At 40.6% G+C, this 19,292-nt stretch overlaps 1 protein-coding gene across 2 annotated transcripts in view; it reads left to right on the forward strand.

Annotated features, from left to right (window-relative positions):
• The window catches only part of LOC102455426 (uncharacterized), a 112,397-nt gene extending 96,928 nt beyond the window's left edge, over positions 1 to 15,469 (forward strand). For both annotated transcript variants that reach the window (XM_075930095.1, XM_075930096.1), the window contains 3 exons: positions 429 to 552; positions 5,114 to 5,204; positions 9,497 to 15,469. In XM_075930095.1, the coding sequence (XP_075786210.1) occupies positions 429 to 552; positions 5,114 to 5,204; positions 9,497 to 9,571 (290 nt within the window). In that variant the 3' untranslated portion in view covers positions 9,572 to 15,469. The remainder of the gene's footprint in view (positions 1 to 428; positions 553 to 5,113; positions 5,205 to 9,496) is intronic.
• Positions 15,470 to 19,292: the final 3,823 nt, after the last annotated feature.

Raw genomic sequence — 19,292 nt, forward strand, 5'->3', positions numbered from 1 at the left:
TGCATAGTGGGAATCGACTATACTTTGAGAACAGTGAAGTTATGTTGCCTCTTGTAACAAATCTCACACATGGAGCGGGCATAGCCACATCTTCCATCCCAATGACTGATCCTACCATGCTCTGAGGGCTAATCATAATACATTCTCTAAATGACCTAAGTTACTCAGAAAGAAAGAACTACCTGTTCTTTTATCTGTCCTTTGTCCTTCCTGAATTGGCAAAGAAAAAAAAAAAAACCCATAAAAAAATAGGCCTCACCTCCACTCCACTGCAGGGCACTAAGCTATCTTTTTTAGTTATTTTTGTGTAGCTGTTGATTAAAAGGATCTATTTTGTACAGTTTTAAATGACAAACTATCTCAGTTTTGAAAAATAAAAATATAATGTAAATTGGTTGTATTCTAACTAACTATGTTACATGTGACAGGTGTGATAGCAAGACATCCCCTCTACTATCCATACCTAAAGAAAACTTTAACTGCTCAGGCTCTAGAGGATTATTTCCAGCATCTTTTAGAGAGAGAACAACCTCAAGAGAAGTTAGTCACAAGGTATGTATCTTCCTGATTTGTCCACATTAGCACACTCATGCATTGTGGTGACAGATAAATAAATTTTAGTTATTTTAATGTAAAGACATACAAATTCAAGTTTGCAGTCTTTTATTCTTGTGCACACATCATTTACCCTGCCATAATTAAATACACAGGCTGGGGTTCCTACCACCTTAAAAAACTCCAAGATCGGACTTGATGGAAAATGGTCATTTCATTTTGTGAACTTGATTTTGTTCCAATTGAAACCCAAACCAGAAATGTCTACATTCTCTGCAAAAAAAAAAAAATCTGAAAATATTTTGTTCCAGAACATCAAAATAATACTTACCGTAGTTTCCAAGCCTTCCCAAGCTGTCCAGAGCCCCAACAGCCTGGCAGGCAATGAGAGAGGACTTTGCAAGTCTGGATTTGGGACAGTCTGTATAGCAGGCTGCTCTGGATCTTGTGGACTGTCCAAGAACAGGAGATGCTGGAGCCCTGGCTTCCTTGCAGGCTGCTCTTGAGCTGTGATCCTGGAAGTGTGGGAACCCAGGACTTCTAGGCTTGCAGCTACCTCTCAGCCCTCTAGACAGGTACCAAGAAGCCTGAAAGGTGAGCTGGCAGGAAACCAGGCAGCCTTTGAAACCTGATGGAACCCTGAATGATTTTTCATTGGAATGTCTAAATGAAACATGCAGATTTTGATGAACTGGCAAATTGTAATTAAAAAAAAAGTTGGCATTTTTTTCAACCAGCTCTACTCCAGTATAAATGGTCATACACTGGCAAAAGTCTACATACTTGAGTTTTCCATGTAAAGGAAATAACACAGATTAGTTTCCTGCAGTAAAAAAGAACTGTGCACTTTACATGGTATTCATCAGCCAAAGAACAAGGTACATGCAATTGTGGTTTTCCTGCTTTCTCAACAGCTCTAATGTGTTTGATGGTTGGAGAATTTGTCTCAGCATCAACCCCTTGTCTAAGAATTGTATTCTAGAATCTAAGATAATAAAATGTTAACTCTTATGATGGTGAAGAAGCCACATTATTCCACAGTGTAGGGCCTATAAACAGGGGTTTTCAAACTTTGGGTCATGGCTTGTAAGGATAAGCTGTAAGCTGGCCACGGGATGCTTTGCTTACCTGAGCATTTGCAGGCATGGCTGCATGTTCCCGGCCAATGGGAGCTGCGGGAAGTGGTTTGGGCTGAGCAAATGGTGAACAAAAGCCACTGGGAGCTGCGTGTGGCAATACTTGTGGACACTCACCTATACAAAGCATCTCGCGGCCAGCTTACCCTTACAAACCACGACCAGGAATTTGAAAACCCCTGCAACATGTCAGTCTCCAATAACTGGTTTAGAAATCCATTTCAGTATCAGTTGGCAGTTCTATAGCCATCTACAAAGACTGCAGTTCTCAAAGTATTTACATAATTTTATGTATGTAAATTATACCAGGGGTCTTTTTTAGTTCTTGAAGCAGCTTAGAATTGGGAGGACGTTAAAAGTCCAGTTTAGTGGCACCCCACTCTCCCTCCTGTAGGGCTGTGAGTTCTATGTTGTTCATCCTAAAGAGACAACAAAGAATCTCACTTGCTGTTTATTAAGTACTACCAAATTAATTAACTGATAAATGTTTTTTGTGTTAAATTTAAAAATAGTTTCATCTGTAACTGAGCAGATGGAAACAGAAATGAGAAAATGCTACACATATAATATATCCGCTGCAAGAACTGCAACATGCATCAAACAACTCACACTGGCATTGTCCTTTCTGCTTAGTTAATAGAGGTTTGCTTGTTCCTTAGTGCTGTTTATGTTCACTGACAAAGGCTGAAGTTTCCCTCTGTTCCGGATAGCAACAGTTTATTTTGATTAATTAGATCATCTCTGGTTTGGGCTTCTTTTAATTATGTGATAATGGGACTCTGTGAGTAGTGTGAAAGACTACTGGGGAAAATAATGGATCCTTTTATAGAGGTTTTTTCAGATTATAAGGATTATGATCACATGTTTCAGATCGGAAAGTTTCTTTTTAAACTTCAACACATTTTTGTAAACATGAAAGCTAGAAATAAACCCAGGAGTCTTTGCTGTTTAAACAGACATTAATGGGAATACAGAAATGTAAATGGCTTTTTGAAAATTATAATTTGAAAGCCAAAATAATATTGTTGTACTATTTAAAAAGTGTGTTGTAGCCAACGTTCTGCATTGTTGCAGATCAGAAGTTGACGGAATTTTGCCTTTTATGTCATTTGTTTAAGGCTGGTAAAATAAATATGCATATAGCATGGAAGGGGGATTTATTTTTGTTAAGATTATACCTGTAACTGCATATTCTGAAGCTTTCAGGGTTTCGGCTAGCATATAGCAACAAAGGTCTTATTTCTCACAATATGGGAAATTTGTTTTTTCCACCTAAAGCAAATTCATGTTGAATTAATTGTCTTATTTTTAAGTAATATGCAACCTCAGAACTGAAGTCAGACAATACTTCCGAACATCAAAGAAGATATAACATTCACACAGAGAAACTAGCTCTAACTTTAGTAAAACTGCCAGACTCTGGAACACAGTAAAGAGATGGGTCTGAGCAATGCTGCTGTTGAAAACAGTGTAAATCTGTTAGCAAGGCACTGCTGTACATATGGAATCATAGAAGTTGGAGTGGTAAAAGATTTGCTAGTCATATAATTCCATTGCCTGCCAATGTAAGGTTATTTGTAAGGCATTACATTTTGAGGGCTTTATGCACAACACATTGCACATATTCATATTTCTTTAAGAGAGATTAGAAATGCATGATAAAACTGAAGAAATAAACTTTGTCTTCCTTTTTTCAAAAGGAAATAATAAATTATTTCTCAAAAACTAATAAAATCCCTCTCTTTTGTCTTAATTAGCTCATTATATATCCTCTTTTGCACTATTAATCAGATACATTCTCTGACCTCTCGTCAGCACTTCAGTTGCACGTAGCTTTTATCACTTTTAATTCTGCATGCTTCTAATTATATATATATCTGTAGTGAAGGAAAATATCAGACTCATGTGTAAACTGTTATATTCAGAATTATGACTCAGTTTAGGAAACAAGATTTAAAATAGTTAGTTACGAGGTATCTCTTTCCTGAATGAGAAAGCATAACAAAGTTGCTCTGTGAATGCTTCCTAAATTCTTTCTCTCTCTCTTTAGGGCATGGTTATTTTCTTTTCCAGGGGATAAGGGTTTCCATGTTCAAAAAGACAATACCTGTCAGATAACGTCTAGTAAACATGTATCAGTCATTTTAAATTAACCAATGAGAATTTAACAAAATTAACCAATGAAAAAACTACATTTCTGTACATACTGATACTCAAAATCCTGTTCTTTCTCACCATACATTTAATGTGCAATAATGAATCACTCCCATATTATTCCACCACACACCTATTACACAAACATCTCTTCTCTGAAATTTATACTTTCATCTTCAGCTCACTCCTGTCTAGGAAGATTGCTCTCTTTTTCTTGATGTATAAATTCGCTAATCAAAAATACATGAAAAGTGCAATGTGGCCAAAGTTAACCAAGAATTCATGAGAGAGACTTATCTCTAATGAAATACATAGGCGTTGCACTTTAAAGGAAGTAATTTAGAAGGCACCCCATTGTGCCTAGTTAAGGGAGTTCAGTCAAAACCATGAATTTTCCTAGTTTTATTAGTTTGCCACAATCTAAATGTTCTTTGAAGTGTTTTTATTTGTTTGTTGCAGGGGAGGGGGAAGAGACTTCTACTGTTTAAAAGCAGATTTTAAAAATACTGAGTGATTTGTACAAATACGTAATCTTTTCTTAGGCTTAATTTAGATTTTACATAGTTACAGTATATATCAGTGCCACGTGATATAGTGGGTAATGTATTTTGGTTTATGCAGTGTAACTGCATGTGCATTGAAAACCATAATTACAGCTTTTTTGTGTTTGAAGCATTTTCACATTTGAACCGCCACAAATGTACCATGATATTTAAAGGTGCTTTTGTTTGTTCATCTGTAGAGAGTAATTGCCATTTTATGCACTGATTTGCAGAATCATAGCATTGTTACTTCTCAGTAACTGATATAAATTCCTAATTGGCTGAAAGTCATTCTTAGCTGAAGAAATATCAGAGATTTGATTAATTTTTGTACAGATACTTTTTAATAACAGCACTGTGAAATATTCAAATCTTTCTACTCTGGACATTATAATCCCTCTGTTTGAATTGGCTCCTGCACTAAATCTTTACAATTTGCCCATCAAACTAGTAATACAGTTGTTTATTAATATTGTAACAGGATATAGCTAAATTTGTTGTACAGCTTAATCAGAAAAGACCAATCAAGTTTATATCCTTATTACCATTAAAGAGGAGTTTGTTTCATTTTTTTTCCCTTCTAATTTGTATGCTTGAATCAAAATTAGAGCATCATTACAGGCCTTCTGTAATTACTTTAGATTTTGAATTTCTATATGCTGCCTTTCACTAGAAATTAATCTAAACCTACTGTAAAACAAACCATTCTAAATTTTACCTTTAAAGATATGAATTGCCAGGAATATATGGATTAAACTTTGTTCTGAAAAATTCCCTTGGTGGTGGCGGTATTGCATCCTTAAGGAGTGACGCACAGGTATGTATATAGGCATGGATTTTAAATGTATTTATTTATTATAACTATATATGGCACAGACTTTTTTTAAATAGTACTTAGATGGAACTTTTGACTGCAGAGCTATCTTTTAATTTCACAGAAACATAATCTCTCATTTATTCTTCCAAGTTTGAAAACTAAGCAGTGATGAATAGCCCAGTTGGTGGAAAATGTGTGGTTTTATGTGCAAATGATGGATTTGTGGGGTGTATGAATGGTAAAGTTGCCATACTTTGTGATGTGTCAGCTGTGTTTTTGACAAACCAATGAATTTAGCCTCTCATAAAAAAGAGCTCATATTTTTGGGAGCAAATATTTACATGACAATTTGGTTTTGAGTGTATTCTGGTTTACATAGGACCAGATTCCCCCAGCTGGTGTAATTCCATTGATTTTGATCAAACATTTAACTGGTATAGCTCCACTGACTTCTTTGGAGTAACACCGGTTCACTTCAACTAAGAATCTGGATAGAGTTTAGCTGCAGGTGTACAAAGGGAAGATGAAGGCACAGTAAGTCTGTTAGGCTGTGTCTACATTGGCACACTTTTCCGGAAAAGGGATGCTAATGAGACCAGTCGGAATTGCAAATGCCGTGGGGGATTTAAATATCCCCCGTGGCATTTGCATGAACATGGCTACCACTTTTTTCCAGCTCGGGGTTTTGCCGGAGAAAAGCACCAGTCTAGACGGGATCTTTCAGAAAATAAAGCCTTTTCTGGAAGATCCCTTATTCCTCTTAAAAGCAGGAATAAAGGATCTTCCGGAAAAGGCTTTATTTTCCGAAAGATCCCGTCTAGACTGGCGCTTTTCTCCGGCAAAGCCCCGAGCCGGAAAAAAGCAGCAGCCATGTTCATGCAAATGCCATGGGGGATATTTAAATCCCCCGCGGCATTTGCAATTCCGACTGGTCTCATTAGCATCCCTTTTCCGGAAAAGGGTGCCAATGTAGACACAGCCTTAGAGTACATTTATACTGCATTTAGATACCCGTAGCTGGCCCATGCTAGCTGACTTGAGCATGCAGGACTCAGTCAAAGGGTTAATTGCAGTGTAAACATTTGCTCTTGGGCAGTAATCAGAAGTCTGGGGCCCTTTCACCTCAGAGATTCCTAGGGCCTGAGTTCCAGTCTGAGCCAAAACTAAGGATGTTAATTTTCCATTGACTACTTGACTAGTCACTTCCACATTCCTCCTTTGAAATGTACAAGAGCCCCAGCGAGGGCTCTTGTACATTTCAAAGGAGGAATATGGAACTCCGCATGCAGCCCGGGGCCAGTGGGAACTCCTGCTGACTCTAGGCTGCATGCAGGCATGCCAGCTTTGAAATGTACAAGAGTCCCCAGCGAGTGCTCTTGAGCATTTCAAAGCAGAAGTGCCTATATGGAGCCTGGGGTCAGTGGGAGACTCAGAGTCCCCCGCTGACCTTGGGCTCCATGCTGCACTGCTGCTTTGAAATGCCACGCGGAGCCCGGGTTTAGCTGAGGACTCCCCAGTTGCCCCCAGGCTCCATGTGGCTGCCGCTTTGAAACACCGTGGCAGCATTTCAAAGGGGCAGCGCCGCACGGAGCTCGGTACGGGTTCCATGTGGTACTACCGCTTTGAAATATCTCTTTTCTCCCCACATTGCTGCCTCTATCTGATAGAGCATTTGCTCATCGGCTAGTCAACTATTCCTTAACTCCTTAGCCCGAACATCTGCTCTCAGTTAGATAGCCCTTTTGGTTGAGCCCCATAAAACTGAGACAGCTGCCCCAGACCAGCCATAGTTTTTAATTGTAGTGTAGACACGCCCCTAATTTCCCCACCCCAACATAATTTGCTATTGCTGTCATGTCCACTGGCACTCTCCCATCACAATGGGTATGGCCTGTAGGTTATGGATATGGTGAGACTCTTGTGCCTTGGTGAGTAGGAATTTGCATAAAACTATTCTACAGCTCTTGTAAAAAGTTCCTTTCTTTGCATTCTTCACTTGTTTCTCCATACTCCCTTCAGCCTGTCTACCGTGGTAAAGTGAAAGGGAACAGCCAGCATGGATTTGTAAAGAACAAATCATGTCAAACCAATCTGATAGCTTTCTTTGATAGGATAACAAGTCTTGTGGATAAGGGAGAAGCGGTGGATGTGGTATACCTAGACTTTAGTAAGGCATTTGATACGGTCTCGCATGATATTCTTATCAATAAACTAGGCAAATGCAACTTAGATGGGGCCACTATAAGGTGGGTGCATAACTGGCTGGATAACTGTACTCAGAGAGCAGTTATTAATGGTTCTCAATCCTGCTGGAAAGGTATAACAAGTAGGGTTCCACAGGGGTCTGTTTTGGGACCGGCTCTGTTCAATATCTTCATCAACAATTTAGATATTGGCATAGAAAGTACGCTTCTTAAGTTTGCAGATGATACCAAGCTGGGAGGGGTTGCAACTGCTTTGGAAGATAGGGTCATAATTCAAAATGATCTGGACAAATTGGAGAAATGGTCTGAGGTAAATAGGATGAAGTTTAATAAGGGCAAATACAAAGTGCTCCACTTAGGAAGGAACAATCAGTTTCACACATACAGAATGAGAAGCGACTGTCTAGGAAGGAGTACGGCAGAAAGGGATCTAGAGGTTATGGTGGACCACAAATGAAATATGAGTTAACAGTGTGATACTGTTGCAAAAAAAGCAAACATGATATTGGGATGCATTAACAGGTATGTTGTGAGCAAGACACGAGAAGTCATTCTTCCGCTCTACTCTGTGCTGGTTAGGCCTCAGTTGGAGTATTGTGTCCAGTTCTGGGCACCGCGTTTCAAGAAAGATGTGGAGAGAAAAGCAACAAGAATGATTAAAGGTCTAGAGAATACGACCTATGAAGGAAGGCTGAAAGAATTGGGTTTGTTTAGTTTAGATGAGGGGGGACACGATAGCAGTTTTCAGATATCTAAAAAAGTGTCATAAGGAGGAGTGAGAAAACTTGTTCATCTTGGCCTCTGAGGATAGAACAAGAAGCAATGGGCTTAAACTGCAGCAAGGGAGGTTTAGGTTGGACATTAGGAAAAAGTTCCTAACTTTCAGGATGGTTAAACACTGGAATAAATTGCCCAGGGAGGGTGTGGAATCTCCATCTGTGGAGATATTTAAGAGTAGGTTAGAAAATGTCTATCAGGGATGGTCTAGACAGTACTTGGTCCTGCCATGAGGGCAGGGGACTGGACTCGATGACCTCTTGAGGTCCCTTCCAGTCCAGAATTCTATGATTCTATGCCCCAGAAACCCTGGATAAGCACTTTGATAGATAGGACTAAATAAAGGATTTCTTTTTAACAAGGCGAGTTTCTTAGGTATCAAACACATGAAAAAGTTCACAAAAGAAAAATAGGTGGAGGAGGAGGAGCAAGACCAAACATTGTCAGACTCACAATAACGTTTTGCCAGGAGTCAATTAAATTATCCAAAACTAAATCAAATCAATAGTTTTGACATTATACTTGACTTGTACTGTCTTTCTCCAAGTACAGTAACCTCTATGCTAGAACTGAGACCAACTTTGTGTGTGCATGACAGTTTCATGTTATTGGGAATTCATGAAAAAAGCCATTTCAAAATTTACGTCTCAAATAATAAGTTACATTAAAGATTAGAAATATCCCTATAAACTGTGCATGAAGCCGCAGTAGTACATATGCAGTACTGAGATCCCAATTTTGCCATCTTTACTCATGCTGAGAAATATCTTACATTGCAAGTAGCCTCACTAAAATCAACTGGACTATTTGAAGAATAAAATATAGTAAGTATGACAAGTTGTCAGTATTGAGTCCTAAAAAGCAAACTATCGAGATTACTGAACTCTGATATGCAGCAATTTTAATTAATTGATTAATTACAACTTAAAGCTACCAGTTTTTAAATGATGGCAAATCTTAAGTACAAGTTAAAAAACTTGATTTAGAAAAAACTTATGTGAATAACAAATTCAAACAAATAAAAGAGAGAAAGAACCTATGTGGATTTGCAATTCAGGGCTTGAGAAAATTACTCAAAAGCTTGTTGTAACATTACGTAATTGGGTATTAGAGAAACCTGCAAAATTCAGATCCAGACTTTGAAGTTCAGGGATGTTATGTAATGTAGAAGTGTGCTAGATAGCCTGTTTTTTTCAAACAACATTTTTAATTAAAAAAAATTGTAAACACAGTAGATATAAATATGTAACTTACTGTTAGATATTTGTTTCACTACGATGCAATTTGTTTTCTGTTTTGTTCTCTCTACAGGGCAAGGCATTTGGACAGATGTTACTGGATTTTCAGATAAAAAATGTTCCAGATTTAAAGTCATTAATAGAGTAATGATTTTGGGGTTCATTGATATTTAAAACTCTGAATACAAACAGACATATTAAACAAAAAAAAAACCTGGCTTCTTGAATCACATTCAAGAAACTGCAAAATAAAGTGGTGGTGACAATTATTATTGTGAGGCACAGATAATGAACTTTGTGAATATTACCAGACAAGTAGTTTTGTTTGTGATTGATTATATTTCTATCAAGTTAGTACATTGGATAAAGAGTTAATTTATTTCCTGTAAAATATAATTAAGCAATGATATACAGAATAATAATTTTACTGTGAGATAGGCAGACAACCACTCTCCTCAAATGAAAACTACATTTCTAGTCCATCCTCCTCTCTGTCCTTATTAATTAAGAGGAATAATGTTGTTAAACTTTAACTGCTCAAATCCACCACCTTCAGTCTGCACTGTGATCTTGCACAGCATATCCCTTAAGCACAAAGACAGTCAGGTAACTTGTGCTTGTCTGTTGGAAAAAATCACAGTTTAGCAACAACTGTCAAACTATGGTAGCTGTGGTCAGTTTTTCCCTACAGTTGGGATAGTAAATAGCTGCAGTAACAAGCATCACTGTGTGGTGACTGATGTTGAATAGTAACCACTATACTTCAGATTAATCTGCAGTCGATGAGAGAAAGCTGAGCGTTTTCTAACCCCAGATTCTCTCCTTGACTGTAACCGTCCAGTTAAACATCACTGAAAAATAATTACAAAATGGAACTCTTGTTATGTGGATTATTTTGAAAAAGAAAAAACACTAGGACCCCGATTTGCGCCTCCACTCTGTCTCTTGTGTGGTGCAACAAAGGGGATAGACTCAGGTCTTACAATCTTTGTTAGAGATTCCCCTAGAGCACAGGAGTTCCCAACAGGCACTGAGTCAGTTTTGTTGTCTCTTGTACCATCATTTCCCACAAGCCTGGAAGAGAGGAGCATATTGGGGGCAGAAAAGAGGCATGTCTGACATGCATTGTATTCCATCTAACTTCTTTGGGGAACCTGGTACGTGTTAGGACAGTCCACTGACCTGTTCTCCACCAGATGGAAAATTAGAGAGCTGTATCCAGCTCTGAAAAGAAACTCAACCTAATATAGAATCAGGTCTGATAATTCACTGTATCTCCCACAACAGCAGATGCATAGATACGTATATTTGGGGTTTTTTTTTTTTAAATCTCTTAGCAGACAGGTACTTTTATATTCAGAAATGTGTATGTTCCTTTATTTTCAGAAAAAAATATGATCTGTTTTGTGCTGATAAAATTGAGACTTTGATAATAGTGGTTACAGCTATGAAAGACATGTATGTGCTTTGTAACCCTCATCAAAAATCTTTGGCTGTGCCTCTGAGCTTTCATCTTTTCTATCACTGATTTCCATTTGCTAACCTCTCATTAGCAGGGATTGAAATGAATTGTTCCAGTTTGTGCTGTGATTGTCCACTTGAGAACTATGTTGAGAACATCACATGTGGGATCCCAACCCTATTAAAGTCAGTGACAAAACTCACATGGAATTTGATGGGGACAAAATTTCACTCATATTCTTTTCCCTTGTGACCTAAACAGGATATTTGAAGATAATGTACTAATTACTGTGTCAACTAGTCATATGTAATATTATTTGTACATCGTTACTAAGTCTGTTTCTAATGGCAAAAGTGGGAAAACCATGATGCCTTTGTCACAGAAAAATATGGAAAATTCAGAATATTGGGGTGAGTTAAAAAAGAAAAAAACAAGGTATGCAGTATTTAAATTGTTTACATTTATTTTCCTTTTGAAAAGCATTAAACAGCTGTCAGCAGTACTATGAAACGATATTAAGAGAAGGAAATAGTAATATCTACCAAATAGTCAAATTTGTTAATAATAATTAATTGAAGAAAGACTTGCTCAATAGCAGACAGACTAGGATGAAAAAGGACCATGGGCCAGACCCTCAACTGGTCTAAATCAGTGCAACTCAATAACATGGGGAGATGCTGAATTATACAGCTGTGGATCTGACCCCATGATGTTATGACAATATCCTTAAAAATGACATTTTTGGTACAGAATTGCGTGAGATACAATCTGAAGTGGGAACTGAACCAACATGCAAACTCAGAAAATGTTTTTAAAAAATGGTGATTCACAGCCATCGAGAGCTGTGATTGTTCGATACCTGCAGAGGTGCAGGTAAACATAACAGCAGCAGCCTACCAGAGACTAACCCTGGCAGGCTGCTGGTTTTTTTTTATTGCCCACTCCTACCCTATGCTGTTTAGGTGATTTTTTAAAATTGTGTATTTAACAACAGATTGGACTTCCCTGGCCTGCTACCCTCAAGACCTCACCGTCCTGAACAAGGGAATTTTCCAGACCAGGGGAGGTCCCCTGCCATTGGCACCCCAGCCCACCACTGGCTCCACTTCTGACCCACTATGCTGCACCCCTGGCTGAACCCTCTATCACTGGGCTTCCAGCCGTGCCACTGGACACACAAACACCCCTGCCTCAGAGCTCCTTGCACCACTAGAGCTTCCTGTCCCAGGGCTCCTGACCATGCTGCCAACCTCCCCCCTTGCCATGGGGCTTCTAGCTGCACAACCAGTCTCCCTGCTGCATGGGTTCCCAAATCCACCATGGGTTCCCCTGGCCTGAGGCTCTCTGGTCCAGGTTTAGGGAGGTACTTTGATATTGAAAGTAAACTTGTAAAAAGGCTAGGTATTTCAGTAACTTAAATAGGTCCTTTTATTATATTTCCTAATTACAGTTTAGTTTAGAAATGTTGTTTTGGGTTGTGGTTTGTTGGCTTGTCTTTGTTTTATTTGTTTGTTTTTGTTTTTAACATTTTCTGAGTTTGCATGTTGGTTCAATTCCCACTTTAGATTGTATATTACTCAACTCTGTGCCCAATTAGACATTCACTATTGGTTAATATGAAAACTGAAATACTAAACAGTGAGCACTTTAGACCCACTGGTAGTGGTGGCCTGCTGGCTGGGATCTGCGGAGCATTCATAACCGTACAACAGAGCCCAAGTTGATTCCAGAACTAAATAAACCATGCAGTCTTCATGTTGATGTGGCAGGGAATAGAGAGGGGCTTCTGTGCCATTGTTGGAGTTCAAACCCCTCCAGACACCACAAAAACAGTCCCAGTAGAGATAACTTTGATCTATGGTTGGGTTTTGTTTGTTTGCTTTTGCTTTTGCAATGCACTAGATTGCACCAAGTGGCATTTATTTTCATAATAGTTTCCCCGGGGAATGTGTCAAAACCCCTTAAATGTGTTATTCCTTTGCCCTCACACCATAGTTATGCAATGGTTTGGTATAAATTGATGTATTTATACCTATTTTAACAACCCAGAAATAACCCAAAAAGCTATATTAAAACTGCATTTATTTCTTCATCTAGATAGAACAAAAACTGAATAATTACAAACAGATTTTGCAAATAACCCCCCAATACTTAAAATAATATTTCCTACTTGTTACATTACAGAGCAGGCTTCTTGTAAATGTCAGAAGTTTGGTTATTCTAAAGAATGAGGTAGACAGGCATAGTTAGGGATTTACCATCATTCTGAAGCTATCAGGAATATTCAACCAAGATGATCACTTTGTATTCTGAACTGGTTCTCAGTCTTTGAGGCTTAGGAAAGTGCAGGCTGGGCCTGTCTCTGATGCTGACCCTGTATATTATGATAAAACTTATTTGCACAATGATTATTCTAAAAGACTATTTCATTGTCACCATGCGTGAGATAAGGCTTCACTTTTTATTTAAATACATTTCTTCAATTTGAATCTTCATTGAACAGTTTAAAGATACTTTTTTTTCCCAAACTTGATTATATGAGAGCATTGATAATTGTTCTTGCTGTCTCTGAAAGTGGCAATCTAGATTAGACAAACTAGAATTACCCAGTTTTGCATTGGGTCCTTATGCAGTCACCTGTAATATAAAAATAAGTCTGGGTTGATACATGACTAGCCTATTCTGCTTGAAGCCTTATATTTGCACAAGAATGTTGCATTGTTTAATTTAATTTAAATCGGTGGACATTCCGGTTTACATACTTCTTGTTTTGAAAGGCTTATTTTAGTGTAGCTCTAATAATTCCTGATTTAAACTAATCAAAACAAGTGTGTTTGCACTAGGAATGTTAAATATCTGTTACTTTAATAGTCATGTAACCTCACGAATTCTTATCGGTTAGTCGACTATTCTATAGTCCCTGGGGGCAAGGCCAACAGCCAGTGTGCTCTGGCCCCACTCCGGAGGAGCCTTCTGCCAGTCTGTGCTGATGCCTGCTGTATCTATATCAGAGGCAGCAGCATGGGGTGCCAAGCGGAAGCTGGTCCACAAGGGGAGCCAGTTTAAAAAACAACTCCACTCACAGGACCCAGCTAGAGCTGGAACTGAGCTGGGCTGCCTGCCTGCTCAGCTCCTAATACACTTTAAATGCAGAGATGCAGCAGACTCATTGCCAGGCAGGACTGAACCAGACTGCTGGCCAGACTGCTAAAAAATGTATTGGCGGGGAGGGAGGAGGAGAGAAATGCATGTAGTCTATGGCATTAACCTATAAGCTTTTGCTTATTGGTTAATCGGTTAATCAACTAACTATTGCATCTCTAGTTTGCACTGGTTTAATTTACATGTATGTTCTTAAATTGATGCAATTTTCTCACACAGACAAGACTTTACTTTTCCAGCTTTTTTGCTGAGAGCAGGAAAACAGAGAATTAGTATGAAACTCCATGGAAATAAGTTTGGCTCTAGGCAGGAGGCCATGTAAATACCCTCCTAATGTCGGGGAGTTCATAGACAGTAGAGAGGAGTCCATTCCACAAAATTGGGAATTGTTCACACCTGCCCTAGCCCATAACCTACAGTGCTGTAGTTCAAACAGAAAGTAATTCAGGAAAGTTCTGTGGGCTGTATTTATACAAGAGCATAGACTACAGCCTCTTCCCGACTTACGAACCGGTTACAGACCAAGCAGTTGGTCGTAACTCGGTTCGTTCATAAGTCAAACCCCATTGAGTTACATGCGACCGCGCTGTTCGTAAGCGCGGATCGCGTTCGTAACTCGGGGTCTGCCATTTACGACAGCTTTGGTCGTAACTGCGAATGGTCGTAAGTCGACCGTTTGCAACTCGGGGACCGGCTGTTATTGATTACAGTATAACACAGTTGTTTTTTCTGTCATAATAATCAGTGAACACCAATCTCCAAAACACAGTAATTTAAATTAAAAGTTGTAAATTGTAAATACATCTAAAATGTTGCACAGTCCCTGACATTTAAAACACACAGTTGGTGTACAGTTTGTCATATATTTCAAACTGTATATATGTTGAGGTAGTTTTGCCTTTTGGTGACAATTTAATCTGCCCATTAAACTGTGCCCAGAATGTCTACATCCTGCAAAGTCCATCCAAATAATATGTTCTGTAGTTGCACTAAGGGTGAAAGGCCTTTTAAAATTGTAATGCTAATATAATAATTAAACTCATGTTTTTTCTTCATTAAAATATCTTTCTAGAGAAGTGTGTATATCTAGAGGTAAGTTTCTTATGTGTATATCATTAACACACACACACACGCCCTCTTGTTTTGTTTTACTGAAAAACAGAATTAAAAGGGTACGTTTTATTGCTGAAAATAGCCAGAGTTAGAAAGAACCTAAAATAGGTACTCAACCAGAAGTTTCCATATAGGGCTTTAAAGGTGTTGCTGCTTTTCAAAAATAGCTGTAATTGTCTTTTTACTCACAAAGAAAATTGTTATTATGTGTACAAGTTACTGAGTTTTTATAATAATCAGATACATTGCATCTTCCATCCAAAGATCTGAAACTCTGAGAATTAATAAATAAATCTCCCAACAGCCTTGCCTTGGTGCAGTTATCTGATTCTATCTCCATTGCAGCCCCGGGGCCATGTGTCTGGGTTGAGGGCAGTAATGCTACATTTAATTGATTTCTTGTTATGTGATGCCTTCCAGTGGCTTTCCAGCCTTGGTATAAGCCAGCTGTCAGGAAAGGTGCGGCTTTTTCATGCTTCAGGTGCTTCACCGCTGTTGGTGTGGGTTACTTAGTACCTTCACTTTGTTCCTTTGAAATTCAGGAGCATAAAGGCTGGTAGCCTCTTCTCCCTGTGGGGACCACCCCCACTTCTCCTCTTGGGTTTCATCTTGGGTTTCCCTACCGGATTTACTTGTAATAGACCCTGACAATTTGGGGATTAAAACTAAATGGCTTTTAACAGGCAAAGAGTTTGCCTCTGACTAAACACAGTCTTGTGTTGAAAACATGTATTGGTACCAACAAAGGAGCTGAGCTACTGCTCCCTCTGGCTTCAACCTAATGGAGGGAGAGACTGTTGGGAGTCCCGAAGGCCTCCCCTGTTTTGCTGAGCACCTCCAGCTAATGAGGCAGAGACCTGCAGGAATCCCTGCCAGTGGGGTCCAGGTGTTACTCTGGTGTGACAGAGAATCAGCCTTTTGAGGTGGGAGGAGATGCAGCAAGGCATTGGGGCTGTGGGGTGTAAGTGGGGTTCTAGGGAGCCGCTCTCTATGTTAAGTGTTTCAACGGGAACCTTTATGCGCCTTCGGTTCCTGCTCCAGACACCAATAAAATCAGAGGGCAGCCAGAGGATTTGCTTCACGTCTCCTTTCTCTTCCGTTCAGTCCCTCTCTGGTCAGGGGGATGCTGCAAATCAGGGTTGTCTCCGCAAAGCAACTACGAGGGGCCAAGCGTCCGTCGAGCCTGAGCCTAATTTTCGGAGATTCTCAGCCCTTTACACAACCTGTCCCAAGATGCCGCCTCTTCACGTGGGGCCCTGGCAGTGGAAGAGTCTTCAGCCGCTAGGAGGCGGCGCCGAGCTTCAGTGCATTCAGAGAGGGAAGCTGGGCTTAGACGAGGCACTGCTCAGGCAGGTGAACAGGGGCCGCTGACCTACGCTAGGTTGGTTCTTGCCTAATCTCTGTGTCTAAGGATCTCAGAAGCGACGGGTCAGTTCAATGCGCTGAGCACCTTCCCTGCCGGCCCTGTGACACACACTAGGGTCTTCAGCGCGTCCGGCGTGGGTCGGCCTTCTCTGTGCAGAATCGGGAGTGTGAGGGATTTCTGGGGCAAGGGTGTGCGCGGTACCTCGGCAGGGAGTCTGTTGGGCTAAATGAGGGCGAGGAGCGGAAACCCGACAGGACTGCAGCAGCGGACAATAGGAATCGCTCGGCCAAGTGCCTAGAAATCGGAGGAAGAAAAGGGCCCGTCTCAGGTCTCTCTGCTTTTGAATCGTTAGGCTCCCTTGCTGGAGTAGAGTAACTCGTTGCCTGCTCTCGGAGCTTCGAGGCATTTAGGATCAATCTGGCAGAGGTGATGTAGTGTTCATTCTCTGTACCGTTGCTCCTAATTCTGGTTTCCCGCCGTATTTTCTTTAAACCTGGGGATCCCTTATGCGGACTGGACAATTCAATCTTTTCCAGAATACACCCCTAACCCAGCCCGAAATCTCGGGTTATCTAGACCAGCAGCGTTTGGCGATCGAGCTGGAGGAAGCACAGGTTTGAAACAGAAGCATTTTTTGAAAAAAAGCCATCATAACTGTGCATCTCTGAAACCGCTGCTTCTGCTGTCCGGAAGCTTGTAGTAAAAGATCTCACGGCCTTCTCAGCAATGGAACTTGCAACTTAATAGAATTAGATCAGTCTTTGAATACCACTTCGGTTACAACTCGTTTTTCCCCGGCTAGGATGTAATGTTCAGGGAGGTGAACCAGTCGCGAATCACAAACAAGCAATCTCCCACTACACACAATAAAATCCAGTGAACCTCGCCTACAAGATATTATCTGTGGTGTAAGGGGAAGGCTTTGGAGCAGATCTGCTACATGGCTAAACCTGCATTACATAATAACTTGGCTTTCCCAAAAGAAATTCCCTAAAGCCTGGTTCTTTCCGGTCCCCGCTAGCCAGAGGTGCTGGGGCAGAGCCAGCAGGGATTCCGTAGGAGATTGGTGTGGGTTTGCGCCTCAGGAAGGTGAAAGTACTTTTCCTTTAGGAAGGGAATTGCTTTTACTTCTGAGCAAGATCAGGCAGGGGTTCCAAAGTAGGGAATGGCCCTTTAAAATAATCGCCAAGTCATGAAAGCCACGTTTCGATCCCAAGCCCATGATTGTGAAGAAAATGCCAGTGGTGAAATAAAAGGGGAGTAGCAGATTTAGGGTAGGCACTATCTGTACTCCATGCTCTGCAGAAGCTTCTCCAATTGCTTACTCTCCTCTTTGCTGCACACGACTGGGAAGTGTCATTTACCAAACAGCGAATCATCAGAAAAATGTTGACGGTCCGGGGCAAAAGTCCCGGGGAACAGGCAGGGAAAGGAAAGGCTAAAAACCTGACCAATCCTCAAAGGATCCCCTGACTTGCTCACTCCTGCTCACCCTCCAACATGCCCGCTATGGGCAGAGTTTTACAGCGCGGTTTTCGTTTTGTGTTTCAGACACTTGTCATTATGGTAGAGTCCTTTGTGGTAAGGGCTTCATTCTAAAGACGCTCCTGAAATGCTTGGATTTGGGGTCCCTTCCTGACTGCCCGGTCTGTGCTATGCCAGCGGGAGAAGCCCACCCTGTACACTGGGAAACTACTGATTTGCGCGAAGCCGGTCCTGCTTTCCCCGGGAAGTTCTTGCTTCTGCCCAAGTATTTGTAAACGTCCAAGAAACGCTCAATCCAGCACGTTTGCACATGCTAACGCAAACAAAACTTGAGGAAATTAATTAATTAAATTTTCCCAGCCCAGCAATCTTCCTTAGAAAGGGGGACAGACGGGGTGAAAAGCTGCCCTGCTCCTCCTCCTTCCCACCCGCTTTCTTGCCTGTTGTGGAGTTGGGACGTTTCTTTCTTCAGACGGAACTAAAAGCTTGAATCGGGAGTGTTTGTGGCATGAACAAAAGTCAATGGCACCGAGGTTGGGGGGACAGTGGGATGACGGTGGAGATTAGGAGAAAGGCTGTGGTCACAGAACCCAAGCATAAAGGGGAGACTGGCCCCCTCCCTTCCTGGTCTCCAAGGCCCTGTCATTTTCCAGGTAAGATGAATGTCCTCCCATCAATCATTTCGCACAGCCCCCAGGGAGAGCCGGGAATTTGCTGGGTTACTGAAACTTATTAGCCTCAGACTGGGCGGCTTTGTTGCGCAGACAGAGCTGCTCTTTTGTGAGCTTTGTTCCCGAGATTTATACATTTCCATAATGGATTAGCCATGTAACAAACTGCTGAGGCAGGGCTCGCCACGTTTCCTCCACTTTCTTCGCCGACGGATTTTAGGACAAGTTAATCTGTAAATATGTGAGTTCCACTCCCTCCTCACTTCGCAGGCTGTTGTCTTTCTAGATAAGCAGGTAATTATCGATCAATTTGAATGTAAATGGGTTCGTAAAGAAATCAAGTGCACGATCACTTGTCATTGCCACTACAATTTCATCTCCTGCTTACGCTACGCTGTGTAATAAACATGTATTGTGCCATCCCAGTCCTTTGAACTTTGAGGAACTCAGTCCGAAAGGAAAGAACTTCATTTAGAAGGAAACAAATTGTCACGCTCGTCACGAAGTGAAGAATGACAAACAGGGAAGTGTAATTTGCTATTTACTGTACAGCCAGTTAATTTTTTAGCGAATACATTTGTCAAGGCATTTTAACTGCAAGGAGTTAAAA

This window comes from Pelodiscus sinensis, chromosome 5 (assembly GCF_049634645.1).
Source record: "Pelodiscus sinensis isolate JC-2024 chromosome 5, ASM4963464v1, whole genome shotgun sequence".
NCBI lineage: Eukaryota > Metazoa > Chordata > Testudines > Trionychidae > Pelodiscus > Pelodiscus sinensis.